General features: G+C 53.1%; 1 protein-coding gene across 2 annotated transcripts in view; it reads left to right on the top strand.

The window, feature by feature from the left end:
• Positions 1-18280, top strand: part of INPP5A (inositol polyphosphate-5-phosphatase A) — a 220314-nt gene that overhangs the window by 136424 nt on the left and 65610 nt on the right. For both annotated transcript variants that reach the window (XM_003922080.4, XM_074383137.1), the window contains exons 5-6: positions 3934-3997; positions 11756-11859. In XM_003922080.4, coding sequence (XP_003922129.2) covers positions 3934-3997; positions 11756-11859 — 168 coding nt within the window. The remainder of the gene's footprint in view (positions 1-3933; positions 3998-11755; positions 11860-18280) is intronic.

Raw genomic sequence — 18280 nt, forward strand, 5'->3', positions numbered from 1 at the left:
TGTGGGATTCTGATGGATGGTGATGGAGCTTCAGCTGGTGTGGGATTCTGATGGGGGGTGATGGAGCTTCAGTTGGTGTGGGATTCTGATGGGTGGTGGTGGAGCTTCAGTTGGTGTGGGTGCCCGATGGATGGTGATGGAGCTTCAGTTGCTGTGGGATTCTGATGGGTGGTGATGGGGCTTCAGTTGGTGTGGGATTCTGATGGGTGGTGATGGAGCTTCAGTTGGTGTGGGATTCTGATGAGTGGTGGTGGAGCTTCAGTTGCTGTGCAATTCTGATGGGTGGTGGTGGAGCTTCAGTTGGTGTGGGATTCTGATGGGTGGTGGTGAAGCTTCAGTTGGTGTGGGTGCCCGATGGGTGTTGATGGAGCTTCAGTTGCTGTGGGATTCTGATGGGTGGTGATAGGGCTTTAGTTGGTGTGGGATTCTGCTGGGTGGTGATTGAGCTTCAGTTGGTGTGGGATTCTGCTGGGTGGTGATGGAGCTTCAGTTGGTGTGCGATTCTGATGGGTGGTCGTGGAGCTTCAGTTGCTGTGCGATTCTGATGGGTGGTGGTGGAGCTTCAGTTGGTGTGGGATTCTGCTGGGTGGTGATGGAGCTTCAGTTGCTGTGGGATTCTGATGGGTGGTGACGGAGCTTCAGTTGGTGTGGGATTCTGCTGGGTGGTGATGGAGCTTCGGTTGGTTTGGGATTCTGCTGGGTGGTGATGGAGCTTCAGTTGCTGTGCGATTCTGATGGGTGGTGATGGAGCTTCAGTTGCTGTGCGATTCTGATGGGTGGTGATGGAGCTTCAGTTGGTGTGGGATTCTGATGGGTGGTGATGGAGCTTCAGTTTGGTGTGCGATTCTGATGGGTGGTGGTACAGCGTCAGTTGGTGTAGGTGCCTGATGGGTGATGATGGATCCTCAATTGCCCATTAGCTCCCAGGCTGCCTGCAGAGGCTTGGGTCCCACCAGTGCAGCTCCAGCCAGGGCGCAGGTTCACAGGGGCCTGTGTCTTCTGTGTGTCCTGCACCGGATACACTCCTTGGTGCCCCAAGGGCGTCGCTTTGTCCAGTGAAGGCCGCTTCCCGGCTGCGCCTTGGCCTCCAAGGGTGGAGGGTTCCGCTATGTCAGCACTCATAGCAGAAACATCGTAACCAATCGCTGTGTTTCACTAACGCAGAATTAATGAGCACTCTTTACAGTCTTGAACTGTTTTTTGTAAGAGGCAAAGCGTCAATATTCTCAGATGTGACAGACACACTGTTGACATGTACTGTGGTCAGAAGCCTGGGCAAGCTGGGGACTTCCTGCCCCTGGACATGCTCCTGGCCCATCGTCCTGGTGTCTCTGATAAATGCGTGCTCTGAACCGTATTGATAGGACAGAGTAAACACTGAAACAGTTGAGTTGAACTCTGACTTTCAGTGTTCATTAGCGTTAATTACAGATTTTCTGACTATAAACTGCAGTTTCTATGCCTTCATTGGCAATTTATCTTTCACTTACTTGTTACCAACTTTATAACATTCTGTTAGCTTTATCACATTCAGTGAGGTATTAGTTTAAATGTTTGCAGCAACATTCACTTGCTTGTGCTTTCTCAGAGTGCTTTCTTTACCCGAGACAAATGAAGGGGTGTCCTCTGTAAAGAAGGGCTGATGGCGGCTAAGGGGACGTTGCGTTTCCTCCATGGGGCACAAGCCTACGGGGCACAGGTCTGTGGGGCACGGATCTACAGGGCACGGGTCTACGGGGCACGGATCTACGGGGCACGGGTCTACAGGGCACGGGTCTGTGGCTTCTCCTCTTGACTTTGTGCTGAATGTGGCTCATGACCTTCCAGCTGAAGAGGGTCTCAACTCTATTTTGCCAAAGAAAAGGCTGAACACTGGCTTTAAAATTTTCATTTTCTATTTTTTTGAGATGGAGTCTCTCTCTGTCACCCAGGCTGGAGTGCAGTGGTGCGATCTTGGCTCACTGCAACCTCTGCCCCCTGGGTTCAAGCGATCCTCCTGCCTCAGCCTTCCAGGTAGCTGGGATTACAGGTGCCCGCCACCATACCCAGCTAATTTTTGTATTTTCAGTAGAGATGGGGTTTCAGCGTCACCCCAGCCCGCCCTGTGCTACACACACGCCCCGGGAGCAGAAGCTGTGCAGCCTCCAGGGGGCTTCTCACGTCGTGGGGATCAGCCTCTAAACAGAGACGGCCTAACTGGCCCCAGAGATCTGACCCAGGGGCCCAGGGACTGTGGACAGGGACCGACCGGGCCAGAGTTACTGGCAACCTTGTCCCTCAGCAGGCCCAGAGCAGGGGTCCCCTCACCACGCACTGCGCCTGCCACCTGCGCCTCTGAGGGAGCAGCGACCTCCTGAGCCCCAGTGTGGCGCACCCCCCTGTAGCCCTGCCCCACGACAGCCACCCCGGGGGCCCATGGTCCGGGAGGGAGCAGCAGGGCATTTCCGTGGGAACTGCAGAGCCTGAAGCTTGGGCCTTAGAATCAGGTTGTGTTCAGATGTTGCGCTTGACTTTCTCAGAGAGACGTCAGCTCTGCGGCGCTGTAGGACAGACCGCAGGAGGCTCATGCTGGCATGCCCAACACTGAGGGCTTGTGGGGTCACGGTTCTGCCCAAAGCAAAGCAAGAGCGCTTGAGCGCGTGAGTCTGTGAAGTGTGTGTGAGCAAGTGTGTGCACGAGCATGCAGGTGTGTGGGTGAGCGCCTGTGAGTGTGTGTGCACCAGTGTGAGTGCATGAGTGCATATGAGTGTACGTGAGTGTGAGTGTGTACAGGTGTGTACATGAATGTAACGACTGTGTACAAGTGGGGCCTTGGAATTAGGTGATGCTCAGGCGTCACCCCTCTGTTGCCCACAGGCTCGCACAGACAGTGACGGTGCAATGCATCCCGTGCTTTCAGCTGTCTGAGGACAGGCCCTTTTCAGAATGCAGAGCTGGGGTTAGAACCCTCAGTGGCTCAGAATCTCTTTCCTGTGGGAGGGCCTGTGTGGACCGGTCACAGCCGGGCTTTCCACAGGCAGCCCTGTCCTCCATCTGCCACTGAGCCTGTGTGCCCTCTTCAGCCCACCTGGCCTTACCCCTTCAGAATCTCCGATGCTTTGTTCCGGCCCCTGCCACCCGCAGGGCACGCAGGTGTGTCCTGTGAGACAGGCTTGTTTGCTGATTCAGGTATATAAAGGTCTAATTTATAGACAGTGAGATTCGTCCTGTTTGGGGCACAGTTGGTGAGTTTTGACAAAGGTGTACAGTTTCATCGCTGTCACTACAACCCCAGAGCTATGCCAGGCCCTTTGTTGAGGTTGCCAGATTTAGCAAAAGAAAAAAATACACAGAAATGACACACACGTCAATATGCACACACCGCATACACATATATGCAGGTTCAAATGTAGAAACCAGCATGTGAAACTTAAGTTCAGATCAACACGTCACTGCTGTGTGGCATCCATCAAGACAGCGTGTGGCGTCTGGCCTGTATTTTTGCCTTCTCTGGGGTGGAGAACAGAGGTCCCTGTGCTCTGCACCCATTGGGCTGATTTGTGGAGTGGCAGATACTGGCAACTCCTGGGGCAATGGGCAGGGCGGGGCTGGGTGCAGTGGAGCTGATGCTGGGGGCCACAGGCCCCAGGACAGAGACACATGTTGGCGCCGGGAAGGTCTGGTCCACTCAACACCCGGCCCGCGGGACCTGCACCCTGCTGGAGCCAGTGCCCACCACACGTCTCGCCACAGGCCTTGAGCTTGGTGGAGTTTGGGGGTTGGCAGCTTGTCTGTGCTGGACGTCTTGTGCCTCAGTGACTGTGATTAAATTACAACTCATTAACTCTTGATCTAGCTAGTTTAAAATAGCTTATTTTATTTATTGTTAAAAACAATGCTTTAGAAATACTCCCAGAACCAGTTTCTCATTTGACTTCTCTTTTTGCTCTGCAGGCACTAGGAAGCTTTTATTTTCTTCATGAATCCTTAAAAAACATCTACCAATTCGACTTTAAAGGTAAGACTGCATGCCATCTTCGGGATTCTGTCCTGGCACCCGGCCCTCCTGGTGTCTGGCTTCCCCAGGCCCCTGCTGCCCTGTCTCTGTGAGCAGCCACTGTGGGCTGGGTGTCTTGAGCCACTGGCCAGCAGTCACTCCAGGGGTCTCCTGGACCTGTATTGGAGGCCCCTTGGCCATCCCACACGGGCTCCCTGGCGCGGCTCTGGTGGGGATGTGGCTGCCCTAGGGTAAAGAGGAAGGAAGCGTTAGTATCTGTGTTCCCATCCAGCGTGAGAAAATAAAAAGCCTAGTGAGACGGTTGCATGTTTCAGAAACAAGAACGGGTAGGAACAGTCCTCCGTGCTGTGAACAGTGTCCCCGTGTGTTGGGCACATGCTGTGTGTCTTCATGGAAAAGACTGGCCCTGAGACACTCCTGACAGGAGCTGCCCCCTCCTGTTCATTTCTGTGTTGGGGACAGGCAAGGGACTTATCCGTGTGTGCCCACGCGGTCTGTGCGGTGTCGTTGTGAGGACTTCCCATCTGACGCTCCTGTTTCCTGTTTCTTGTGCGTGTGAGTCCTGGAGCCCCACACAGCCTCCGGAGCAGGTCTCACCCATCTCAAGTGCTCTGCGCATTGTGGCAACTGTGGGAGAGCCACCGACAATGTCATTGGGTTCAGGTTCCGTGTGTGCTCCCTCGGGAGACGGGTTGCCTCTTAGGACACTGTGCAGCACAGTCTTATCTCAGTTGCTTGACTGGTGATTTCATGGGCGATGAGAGCAAGAATCTGGCCCGCAGAATGATTTCTCACTGCCCTGTCACCTGAAGGTCTTCAGATCCTTCTAAATTCTAGCATCCAAGCCCTCCCAGGAGGCCCGTGGCGGGAACAGCCACACAGGAGCCGGCTGTGTGCTCTTCGCGTTGTGTCAGGAGACACGGGACCTGCGTGCCACGTGCTCTGGCACCGAGCTGCCGCGAGAGTACGGAGAGAAGGGCACTCGGACGCCACGGGTGCCGCCGGAAGTTGGCACAAGGAGTTTGTGCATCAAGCCTCGCCAAGCTCCGGATCCTTAGAAATTCTCTTTTTTCAGTAACCATTCGAATACATATTTTACTAAGTTAAATCAGTCACAAAGTGGCTGGTGAACCTACTGTGTTTAAACCTATACACGAGACACACACTTCACTCTAGCAAAACTTTCCCCAGGGCCCTCCCCGCAGCAAAACTGGCAAGAACAACATGAGGAGTGAGCAGCAAGCGCCCACTCAGAAACGCTGCTGGGAACGAAGCGCCCACTCAGAAACGCTGCTGGGAACAAAGCTGTGGCTCGTCAGCAGCCTAGACGTGGCTGAGGGAGGACTCAGCAAGCTGGAAGGTGTGTGTTAGAAACGTCACAAGCTGGAAAGCAAGGAGGAGTAAGACTAGGTTTGAAAACCAGAAGAAAACGGCCGAGCCCTGTGGAACAGCCTCCGCAGCTGCAGCTTGTAGGGGACCCCAGCACGACTGGAAGGAAGGGGACGGAAGGGAGGTTTAACGTAGTAATACTGTAGAATTTTCCACAATTTTAAACAGACACCAAACCACAGATCCAGAAAGCGCGACGAATGCCAACACCAAGTGGGGTAGATGCTGGAAAGTCGACCCCAGGCCACATTGTATGCAAACTGCAAAAAATCAAAGAAAAAAGAAAATCTTGAAAGAACCAGGAGATTCCTTAGAGGTGAGGTGATTCCTCATCTATGAAGGGAAAAGGATGAGAATTACACTGGACCTTTTTTCAGAAACCACGCAAGAAGGAAGAGAATGGTGTGAAATATTTAAGGTGTTATAAGGAGAAAAAATCAACCTCGAATTCTATGTTCAGAAAAAATTATTCTTCAAAAGTGTAGGATAAATTAGCTTTGTCAAATAAGCAAAAATTGAAGTAATTTGTTGCCAATAGACCTGCCTTGCAAGAAATGCTAAAAGAAGTTCTCCAACAGAAGGAAATAGGAGCTAGGCCAGAAACTCTGCTCTACCTAAAGAAAAAAAATCATTAGAGCGGGAGTAAGTGAAGACAAAATGAAATATATTTTTCTTACCCTTAATTGATCTAGCAGATAACTTTTCAAAGTAATATCAGCAACCATGTGTTGGTTAACTGCAGTGTGTGCATGAGGGGAATGAGTGATGGAAAGGATGTGAGGGAGGAGCGGGGCGCTCTGTTACCAGAAACCTGTACTGTCATTTTAAGGAACATGCATTACTTAAAATTGGACTTGGATTAATTGTTCATGTATATCGCAAAGTCTACGGCAACCACTAAACTTTTTTTAAAAAAGAAGTATAATTGATATGTTAAGAGAAGAGAGATAATGGAACCATATACAATGTCCAGTAAAAGCCAGAGAAGGCAGAAATAGAAAGGGAGACCCCAAAGATACAAAGAACAAAGGCACCAAATAGAAAACTTACAAATACGGCAGCTATTACTCCAACTGTGTCCGTGATCCCTTTAAATATGAATGGTCTAAATACAACAGTTAAAGGACAGAGACTGTCAGAGTGGATTTTCAAAAAAATACCCAACTATGTGTTGTCTTCTAGAAGCCCATTTAAAATATATGAACACCTAAAGATGAGCAGATAAGGGATGGAGGAAGGTATACTGATCTAACATGAATCAAAAGAAAGCTGGGGGAGCCATAGTAATTTATAGCATCAAATGCATATATTAGAAAAGCAGAAAGATCTAAAGTCAATTATCTAAGTTTGTACCTTAGGAAAGTAGAAAAAGAAAATAAAATTAAACCAAAAGCTGAATATTTGAAAAAAAAATCAGTAAAATGGGTAACCCTCTAGCCAGACTAAGAAAAAAAAGAAGACACAGATTACTAATATTAGAAATTATTGGAATAGGCAGAGCAGACTTCAGAGCCAGGAAAGTTTTCAGCAGTTAAGAAGGACATTACATCATGATAAAAAGATCAGTTCTCCAGGAATAATTAACAATCCTTAATATCTAGGTGCCTAACAACTAATTAGACCTGTTCAGATCCTGTTCAGATAGTAATCTGAACAGGTCTGTAACTATTAACAAAATTGAATCAGTAATTAATAACCTTCTAAAAAAGAAAGCACCAGACCAAGATGGTTTCACTGGTGAATTCTATCAAGCATTTAAGGAGGAAGTTATACTAATTCTCTACAATCTCTTCCAGGAAATATAAGCAGAGGATAAACATCCTAAATCATTCTTTGAGGCAGCATTACCCTAATACTGAAACCAGATAAAGACATTACAAAGAAGGAAAACTATGAACTGTAAACAAAAATGCTCAACAAAATTCTTAACAGTCAGTTATATATTAAGACCAACTGAGATTTACTCCAGGTATACAGGCTAGTTCAGCATTTAAAAAATCAATTAGTATAATCCATCACAGCAACAGGCAAAGAAGGAAAATCACATGATCATAGAATAGATACAGAAAAAGCATTGCACAATATCCACATCTCTTCATAATTAACAACAACAACAAAAAGCTCCCAGCAAACTAGGAATAGAGGGGAACTTCCTCAACTTGACAAAGAAAAACTCCAAAAATCCTACAATGAATACCACACTTAATGAGAAATCAGAAGCTTTTCTTATAAGATCCGGAACAAGGCAAGGATGCCCCCTCTCCTACTTCTCTTCAACATCTTCCTGAAACTCTTAGATAATGTAATAAGACAAGAAAAGGAAATAAAAGCCATATTGATGAGGTGGTGGGAGTTAGAACTATTTTTGTTCGATGAGGTGGTGGGAGTTAGAACTATTTTTGTTCTCAGATAATGTGATTATGTCAGAAATCTCAGAGTCAGCAGCAACACCACACAAACCTGGTACTAATGAGAATTGTAGCAGCATTGCAGGATGCAAAGCTAATATCCAGAGTCGATTGCTTTCCTATATTGCAGCAATGAAAAGGTGGAATTTTAAATTAAAAACATAAGTGCCATTTACTTAAGCACGCACCAAAAGGAAGTACTTAGGAATAAATCTAACAGATTACATACAAAATCTCTATGAGGAAAACCATAAAACTCTGATGAAAGAAATCAAAGAAGATCTAGATAAATGGAGAGAGATTTCGTCTTTGTGGATAGTGCTGTGGTTGGAAAGCAGGTGACCCCCAAATCCATCTGCTGACCCCTGTCCCCTACGGTGATGGTGTTATGAGGTGGGGCCTTGGGAGGCTAATTAGAGTGAGTCAGAGTCCTCACAAATGGGACAGGAGCCCTCATGAAAGAGGCTGGGAGCTTGTTTGTCCCTTGCCACACGTGAGCATGTGCGGACAGCACCATCTGTGAGGAGCAGGCCCTCACCGGAACCTCATCTCCTAGCACCTTGACCTTGGACTTCCCACCCCCAAAACTCTGAGAAAGACATGTGTTTTGTTTACAAAACACACAGCCTGTTTTGTTGTAGCTGTCCCTGGACTAAGACAGATGGGAAAGCGCAGCACGGTCCAGGGTTCAGCTCTTCCCAAACTGAGCTGTAGATTCAACACAGCGCCAGCAAGGTGTGTCGTGCCTGATGGCTCATTGACTGTAAGGGTCACGTGGAAAGCAGAATGTCCAGAATAACCCAGAATTTTGAAGAAGAGCAGAGTCAGAGACCGCACTTCCCGACTTCACGACTTGCTATTCCGCCTTGTAGGTGAATGGGCAAGCAGACGGTGGCATGTCAGTGCCACGGAATGTTATTGGCGATAAAAAGAAATGAGCTTTAGCCACAAGAAGACATGGAGGAACCTGACCCGCCTGCTATGAATGAAAGAAGCCAACCTGGAAAGGCCGCGCTGTGTGACTCCAGCGGTGACACTGGAAAGGCCGCCCTGTGTGACTCCAGCGGTGACACTGGAAAGGCCGCCCTGTGTGACTCCAGCGGTGACACTGGAAAGGCCGTGCTATGTGACTCCAGCGGTGACACTGGAAAGGCCGCCCTGTGCGACTCCAGCAGTGACACTGGAAAGACCGCCCTGTGTGACTCCAGCGGTGACACTGGAAAGGCCGCCCTGTGTGACTCCAGTGGTGACACTGGAAAGGCCGCACTATGTGACTCCAGCGGTGACACTGGAAAGGCCACACTGTGTGACTCCAGCGGTGACACTGGAAAGGCCGCCCTGTGTGACTCCAGCGGTGACACTCTGGAAAGGCCGCCCTGTGTGACTCCAGTGGTGACACTGGAAAGGCCGCCCTGTGTGACTCCAGCGGTGACACTCTGGAAAGGCCACACTGTGTGACTCCAGCGGTGACACTCTGGAAAGGCTGCCCTGTGTGACTCCAGCGGTGACACTCTGGAAAGGCCACACTGTGTGACTCCAGTGGTGACACTCTGGAAAGGCTGCCCTGTGTGACTCCAGCAGTGACACTAGAAATGCTGCCCTGTGTGACTCCAGTGGTGACACTCTGGAAAGGCCATACTGTGTAACTCCAGTGGTGACACTAGAAATGCTGCCCTGTGTGACTCCAGCGGTGACACTGGAAAGGCCACACTGTGTGACTCCAGCAGTGACACTCTGGAAAGGCCACACTGTGTGACTCCAGTGGTGACACTAGAAATGCTGCCCTGTGTGACTCCAGCAGTGACACTGGAAAGGCCACACTGTGTGACTCCAGCGGTGACACTGGAAAGCCCGCACTGTGTGACTCCAGCAGTGACACTCTAGAAAAGGCCACACTGTGTGACTCCAGCGGTGACACTGGAAGGGCCACACTGTGTGACTCCAGCGGTGACACTCTAGAAAAGGCAGAACTGTGGAGACGGTGAAAGGATCATGTGTGGGGTAGGGTTGAGGGATGGCTGGGTGGCATGCCGAGGATTTTAGGCAGTGAGGCCGCTGCAGTCATGGACATGTGATATCATATGTGTATCGATACCTGTAGAATGTGCAGCACCACGAGCCATCCCTAAAGTGAACTTTGGCCTTCAGGTAGTCACACATGAACTCTGGCTTCTTAGCTGTTAGGCACGTTCCACCCTTATGCTGGCTGCTGGTAATGGGGTGCTGCGTGCGGGCTGGGGGAGTGGGTGAGAACTCTGTGCTGGCTGGCTTCCTGTTACAGGGTACCAGCCTCTAGATATGCAAATGGGGTTTGTCTCCCGAAGGAGAGGAACCTGTGATTGCCCAGTGATGACTGTGAGGGTGGGGAAATCTCTGGGCAAGGGCTCAGGACTAAATGTACTTGAGCCGTCTCAGGACTTGGCTCCATGTCTGGGGAGAAAGATCAGAGGAGATGTGCACATAGTAACGAGCAGCTCTGAGTTTAGGGAATGGCCTCTGTTTCACATTCTGTCTATGTTTCATAAGTTGCTGAAACACCTTGTGCTGTCTCCTGTCAGTGAGGCACCTGCATCCTAGACTGTGCACCCAGGGCCGGGCCAGGTCACAGCAACCCAGCGACAGGCCAGACCACAGCACTCAGGGCCAGGCCAGACCACAGCACCCAGGGCCAGGTCAGATCTCAGCACCCAGGGCCAGGCCAGACCACAGTACCCAGGGCCAGGCCAGGTCACAGCACCCATTGACAGGCCAGACCACAGCACCCAGGGCCGGGCCACACCACAGCACCCAGGGCCACGCCAGACCACAGCACCCAGGGCCACGCCAGACCACAGCACCCAGGGCCAGGACAGGTCACAGCACCCAGCGACAGGCCAGACCACAGCACCCAGGGCCGGGCCACACCACAGCACCCAGGGCCACGCCAGACCACAGCACCCAGGGCCAGGCCAGACCAAAGCACCCAGGGCCAGGCCAGGTCATGGCACTCAGGGTTGGGCAAGACCACAGCACTCTGTTTCTGCCTGGGACTCCTGGCCACCCTAGTGTCAAGCCAACACCTTGGCCCATGGTGCCACAGTCCTTAGGTTGCCCCCTCTGTCCCTCTTGCCGTAGCTGGGTGGATAACACCCCGGAAACTGCAGGTTGGAGCTGCCTGTGGCTCACAACACTGCTCCAAAATGGTCTCCAGGAACCTCCTTGAGACCCAGGAGCGTCACCTCAGTGGCCTAGGAGCCATCCTGTGGCATCTTGTAAAGAGGCCAGCAGCCACCTGCCCGCTGAGTCCAGCAGGAGTTTGAGGAATGGATCCTATCCCTGCCGTCTCTGATCACACCCCACTGTGGGTGTGGAACTACCTGTCCATTAAAAAGGCCGCAGCCTGGCTGTGAACAACAGTGAGAGCAGCCCTGTCTGCGGGCGCCTGTGTCCCTGGGCCTGGGCTGTCCATGGGGGGCTCCAGGGAGGTGCCATGCAGCCATTGGCAAAGCCCGCCTGGAAGGTGCCCTGCCATGAGCTACCCCTCTCTCCATGGCACATAAACCTCCTCCCTGGAATATGAGTGATGGAGGCTGGAAATGGGGAGGAAATCAATGTTATTAAATGAATTCATGTGAGGGTCTGAGTGAGCGCTAATTCTGCAGCCCTCTTAAATATATTCACGGGTTTAAAGGAGGATGTCAATTAGCTGCTGTAACTCTGCGGGCAGGAGCTCTCGGGGGTAATGGAGTGGAGTGTCAAATTCCAGGTCGTGGGAGAGGAATTTATGAGCCATGGGCTTGGAGCAGCCACCTGCCTGGGTGTGTTCGGGGTCAGCCCCCTCATCCGGGCCTCCTCCTGGGGGCCTCCCTTGCTCCTCATCTTGCTGCATGGGGCGGGGGTGGCACGGAAACATGCCGTGCTCCAGGCTGGCTGGATGGGCGCAGCGACGGGAGGGTCACCTCGTCCTTCTGGTCTCTTCCAGCCAAGAAATATAAAAAGGTCACGGGCAAAGAGATCTACTCCGATACCTTAGAGAGCACGCCCATGCTGGAGAAGGAGAAGTTTCCGCAGGACTACTTCCCTGAGGTACGTGGCGAGGCCTTCTCACCAATGCGTTTACTTCCCAGAGCGAGCCAGTCAGAAGTGGCGTCGAACACATAATTTCCACATTGCGCTGTTGCTGGTCAAGCTGCCTGTTGTTACCTCGGATGATCTGTCTTCTTGGGCTTCCAGACTGCTGTGGTTGGTCTGGGCTGCCTCAGTCAGGGCAGTGAGAATCTAAGGCAATCAGCAAACTCCTGAATCCTCATAACCAGGCAAAAGAAGCTTCCCCAAATGATGTAGGAAAATCCATTTTGCTCCCCTGGCGTGCACCTGGGGTCTCCCACACGCCTGTTGTGTGAGGGTCGGCCGGCCGGTTACCTGTGCCCGTGGTGTGAGCTTGGGACACGGCGCCGTGTCAGAGCAGCCTCGGTGGCTGTGCCAGGCTGTGCGCAGCAGCACCCCGGCAGTTACTCCTGCGCTCACGGAGAGTTTAGAATCAGGATCTGTGGAAGGCGCTGGGCGTCTCCCTGCCAGCCGCAGTGCTGATGAGGAGTTGGTGTGCTTCCTTCGGGCGGCCACACGCTTTTGCCGAGCTGTGTGTGCGGCTGCTCGGCGTGCACGTGGTCCCGGGAACACCTCGCGCGCAGCACCGCGTGCGGCTCCCTGGCCGTGCAGTTAACCTGTTGAGGCTGCTGTGCCCCTCGCCATCTGCTGCATCACAGTGGGGTGTGGACGCCGTGGCCGGAAGCAGCCAGGCCCTGAGATGGCAGAGCTGGCGCTGGGCGCAGGTTTGGGTGCGTCCGGGCTGTGATTTAGGAGCTCCTTCTGGGGCGTGATGTACAGCCCCAAGAAGGATGGCTCTGCAGCCCTGTCTCCACAAGGGCTGTGCCCGCTGAGGCGGCTACGGAGCTGACTCCCAGCAAGGCCGCAACTTTATTAACTTGCTTTATGGTCCCCACCTTGAGTAAGGGACTGTGGCCACCCTGTGAGGGATGGGACACTCCCGTCACCCTGTGGCTCGGCCTCCTCGTCCATCTTCCCTCAGCCAAGGACACCGTGTCAGTGGGCCGGCGCCCCGTCCTTGGTCCTGCCTCTGGCACCGCCCGCTCACCTCCCTCCTCTCCGGGTGTCTGCGGTTGGAAAAGCAGGAAAGCTCCGTGGCCTTCTCTGTGCATAGTCACGTCCCTGGGCCACGAGAGCCTTCCCTGAAGGGGCTGCCTGTGGTGCAGGCCCCTCGGAAGGGCAGGTGGGGCCGTGGTTCCCCTGGAGAGCCTGTGAGCTGAACCCTGGGCCTCTCTTGAGCCCACCCAAGGCTCTCATCTCAGAGTGACCAGAGACACACTCAGGGCCCTGTGTGCGAGGCATGGGGGCTGGCGGGGCCTGGGCTGGGCAGGGCCAGGCGCTGCCACCTGATGACGTGAGGAGAGCTGCTGCGGGTGGCCAGGCCTGGTCCAAGCAGGGGCCTGAGACCCGGCACCTCCTCTCAGGACCCATGTGGCCACACTGCTGTCCAGGGCTGTAGCTGGCCCGAGTGCTGCTGGGCTCTCCCCACCTCACCTGGTGTCCGCGTGTTCACTGGGTCCCGTCTACCCTGGGTGGGGTAGGAGAGTCCAGAGGGGGCCCTGTAGCCCCTGGGGCTGGGCCGAGGTGTGTCCTGAGGGTCCAGAAGCTGCAGGGGTCAGCCGGGGCGGGAAGCTCAGGGACAGTGGGTCCTCAGCAAGGAACGGACACTCCACGGTCCTCCCAGGTAGCCACGCAGGCTCCTGACCCTGACCCCTCCGTCCCTCAGCACAGCCCCACCCTGTCCCACCCCGCCCCGCAGCAGCCCCGTGCTCTGGCCAGCGGGACCTCCTTCCGAGGGACTCTCTCTGGGTGTCTGCTTGCGCCCATGCCTCAGTCTGTTCTGCACCCAGCAAGTGGGGAGCTGAGGCTGGGGGCCCAGGCTCACGCTGGGCAAGGTCTGCTGTGACTTTGCCACCCTTTGGAGGGTGGGTGCTCAGGCAGGGGTCTGGGTGTGGCCCCTGGCCTCGGTCCCTGAGGCCAGCACTCTGAGTCCTCTGTGATACTAGGGTCCTGCTGGCCTGGGTCTGTGGGGGCCGTCGCATGGAGAGCTGCGCCTTCCCCCAGGAAGAACCACCTCAGCCTGGGTTTGTACAGGAACCCCAGCCCTCAGCCTGGGTCCAGGCCTTCCTGCCTGCAATGGACCTGGCTCCAGGACTGCAGTGTTGTGTCCACAGGCAGAGGGGAAGGCACATTCTGGAAGGTGGAGGATTCCTGGGAGGAAAAGGCGCCGAGTGTCTGTGTGGACCCGCCTCTCCACGGGGAGAGCAGTGTGTTGCCGTCTGTGGCCTGGTGGTCAGCTGCTCAGCAGATCCTCATGGGGGCTGGTGCCTGGGGTGGGGGGCCAGCCCCTGCCCTGGGCAGAGGCCTTGCTGTGGGTCAGGGCAGCCCTGCCATGTCACCGTCTTAGAAATCCTCCCAGGACCCATGTGTCCGCTCCGATGTGACCTGCAAACGTTCTCAGCCATTCCCTCTCCTGGTAAATTAACAAAAGGAAACTCTTACTCTAAAAGCTGTAAGCTCCTCAAATTCGGTCCATAGTGTGGGTCTTTAATCTCACAGAGCCTGTGTGGCACCCGTGTCCCTGCGGGAGGGAGGACCGAGGAGGAAGGGCTGGGAAGACACGCCCCATGCCCGATGACACCCTCCGTCACCGTGCAGGGCCTGGCAGCCCGGCCGGCCCGCCCCTCCCTCTGGGCCTCTGCGCCCGACCTTTTGCTTTGTTTGAGCACATTTTGGAGGAAGGAACTAGTTTCAGACTGATTTCTCTTTCTTTTATTACCATCACTTAAGGGTAATCTAAATGTAATTACCTTGATGGGGGCATAATGCAGTCTCAGATAATTACCACGGCTGCACAGAAACTAACAAAACTTTATCTGCTGATTTATGGATGCTTTTGGCTTGGTATGAATTTCAAATGATGCCTCTGGGAGCCACACTCCAGATAATGTGAGGCCATTTTTAAAAAGCAGATTTGTGTAGTCGATCAGGGCGGGTCATTTTTTTCCTTTTGCCTGCAGTGAGAAATTGGTTGTTACCATAGATCACAGGGCCGGCTGCAAGCTCTTATGAAAGATGAATTAATTCCGCTAATGCTCTGAGCGGGCCTTCGGCGTGAGGGCTGGGTGGTGATAACGTCCCCGCAGCCCTTTTCTCCTTGGCGATTTATGCCGTCTTTTAGTAGATGAAACCGGCTGGGTTCGCTATCCATCTGCCGGCTGAAGGAACCCTATTAACAGGGGCCTGAGAGAGACTTCATGTTGTCGGGTGAAGGATGTGCCCCCACCCCCGTGTGACGTGGGTGTCATTTCTGAGGTGAAAACCTCTCTGGGAGCAGAGGAGCTGACATGGGCCAGGGGGCGGCTGCCTCAGGAGGGCAGAGCTGTGGCCGACCCATCTGCGGGCTCCCGAGGCGGCCAGTGACCAGAACGTTCCTGCACACAGCCTGGGGTGAGGAGACCCCCCAGCCCCGCCCATGCACTCTCTGCTTCCATTTGCTGTGGCCTGAGCACCAAGCATGTGCATCCAAAAGCTTCTGGGGTCTTCCTGAGTCCAGAGCATGTGAACGGTGGCTGAAACCCCGTTCTCTGCCTCCCCACATTTCCCGGCCCCGCACCGGAAGGTGTCCTGGGGAGTGGGGCACGTTCACCTAGGGCAAGGGTGCTCAGGTGTGCACGTGGGGGCGTGGTCTCCAGGAGGGGCCCTGCACCTGCTGATGACTCTGGGGAGCGCCTTCCTCTCGGCCCACCCCACCCCGCCCTGGCTGTGTGCTAGGCTTGGCCAGCAAGGGGAGCGAGGGGTCAGGAAGTGGGAGCTTCGGTGCAGGAATTAGGATGGCGGTTCCGACTCTGGTTCTCTCCAAAGAGCTGACAGTCTTCAGGCCCCAGTTCCTCACCGGGGAAATGAGGGTGTGCCTGTCCTGAGGGCTGGCGGGCCGCTGAGGGGTGCGTGGGACGCTCTTTGTGAGGACTCTCCCTGCACCACGCGTCCCAGCCTAAACCCAAGGATGTGCCCGCACGTGCAGCCATGGCCATGGGAGGGTCTGGACATAGTGGGCTGTGGCTTCATTTGTTTATACTGTAAAATCCTTAGAAATGGAGTCTGGACACTACTCTGATGAGCTGATCTCAAAAGGGACTTGTTTCCTTAAATACTTTAGAAAATATTTGGCTATAATAATGTACTGTTAAATCTTCTGAGATTCATTTGCAACTTAAACATCTTAAATCTAGTTAGAATCCTCAAATTACGGTTATTACCAATTTCTGTTATTCATAAATAACACATTGTCTCATTTCATTTATTCAGTCTATTAATTAACATTGAAAAGAATCCCCCATTATTGTGGAAAACTTGTACACACATGCACATATGTTCAAGACACACACACGTACCTTAATTAATACAAATAATTGAAAACGCAGGAGAGGAATAATTAATTTTGGTTCTAACATTTAGAAATGTCTTCCATTTTTAATGGGAGTCAAACTGTTGACGGTTACAGCAAATTCTAGGTAAAAACCTGAGGGTGCTCCGTTTCTGGTCTCTGCCGTACCTGTCAGAATTCACAGGCATGTGGGCAGGGAGGTGCTGTGCCCGGGTCCCAGGCCCTACTGCCTGTCTGGAGGCAGGATGGGCGGTGCCCGGGTACAGCTCTGCCACACATGGGAAGCGCCTGCCTCCACACGCCATGGAGCACCTCTGCTCTCGTTCCACAGTGCACTCTGGGGTTCTGGGTCCAGCAGGACCGAGACCCCAGTCTCATGGGCTGTCCCGGCAGGGTGAGTGGACCGTGGGATGCTTGGGGACGGGCAAGGTGCATGTTTACACAGGGGTGACTATGGGCTTGGGGGACTGCCAGGGGCACAAGCGTGAGTCTGGAGGCGGCGTCCTGCTGGTGTCGCTTGGGAGCAGCCTCCAGGCTCCCTGCCGAGCCCACACACTGGGGCTCGGACTCCCTCCCTCCCACTGGGCGCCCACACACACAGCGGGTGTTCTGGCCAGCTGCACTGCTGGTGGGAGCCTGGAGCCCGCTGTGGCTCGCCAGCACCCACTTCTTCCACAGCTGAGTTTCCCACAGGTGTGTTTCCATGGCAGACACAGATACCTACAGGAAATGAACACAGAGCCTCCCCAGGGCAAATGACCTCCCTGAGAAAGGAGGCGGACATGTTTGGCATCAGACACGAGGGTCTGGTGTAACCCACAGGGGGCCCGCCACCCCACCATAGAGCTCCCCGGGTTGTCTAGGCATGGTGCTGCGCAGCAGCCAGACTACGAGCCTGGGGACGTGCTGGCCAGTCTCCAGGAGCTTTGGCGCAGCCCCTGCTGTTCAGCCAGCTGTGGTGTGAGGACGGATTCTCCTCCACAGACAGGGCCACAGCCTGGCATCCAAGTGCGTGTCCAGGCTGGGAGTAGGGTCCGGGAACTCGCTACCTTCTGCTCAGTTCCTCTGTAAGCCTAAAACTGCTCTGAAAAATAAAGCCTGTTGCTTTTCAGAAAGTCTGCTTACCTGGGCCTAGGACTTTACAGGTGAGGGAAGAAGGACCAGCCCTAGAAGGAGGAAGTCCAGAGCCACCAGTGGACCCTGAGGTGCATCTGCAGGTGCCTCAGTATCACTGGGGAGCAGGTGCTGGGTGGGGCAGCCATGGAATCGCATGGGCAAGGGGGACGCCTGAACTCCCCAGGAGACTGCAAACCAAGCAGACACCGGAATACAGATTCACACCAAATAAAGTTGATTTCTTGGAAAAAGCTGACAGGCTTTCAAGTAAGTTTAAATTGCTCAAAGAGATAAATGAAAGGATAGGATTCATTTAAAATGATGTCATTCAACTAAAACAGAAATAAAACAAGAAAAGAGAATATGAAGAAGAGCCTGTGGAAACGTTTAACATTCTGGATTAGAAGTTACAGAACAGATTCTAATCTGGATGAGGTCAAAGAGAGAATCAGGGAATTAGACGATGTCATTAGGAGTTTGTCTGAACATAGCAAGACAGACAAAGATTTTTATTTGGGTGTTTGTTTGTATGTTTTTTATTTTTATAGGAAAGATCAGTTAAAAGACGTGAAGAGGCTCAGATACACCCAAAATAAATTCCAGAAAGAAGCAATGGGGAGCAGTGTTGGAAGTGATAAGGGGACATTTTGAATAATTTAATTCCTGAGCACAATTTGGGTACAGAGCAGGATATATAAAAATAAACCCATACCTAGATGGCAGTGAAGCTTCAGAATATTGATGACAAAGAGAACAGCTTTACAACAGCCAGAGGCCGGGCGCGGTGGCTCAAGCCTGTAATCCCAGCACTTTGGGAGGCCGAGGCGGGTGGATCACGAGGTCGAGAGATCGAGACCATCCTGGTCAACATGGTGAAACCTCGTCTCTACTAAAAAT

This window comes from Saimiri boliviensis, chromosome 12 (genome assembly GCF_048565385.1).
Source record: "Saimiri boliviensis isolate mSaiBol1 chromosome 12, mSaiBol1.pri, whole genome shotgun sequence".
In the NCBI taxonomy this organism is placed as follows: domain Eukaryota; kingdom Metazoa; phylum Chordata; class Mammalia; order Primates; family Cebidae; genus Saimiri; species Saimiri boliviensis.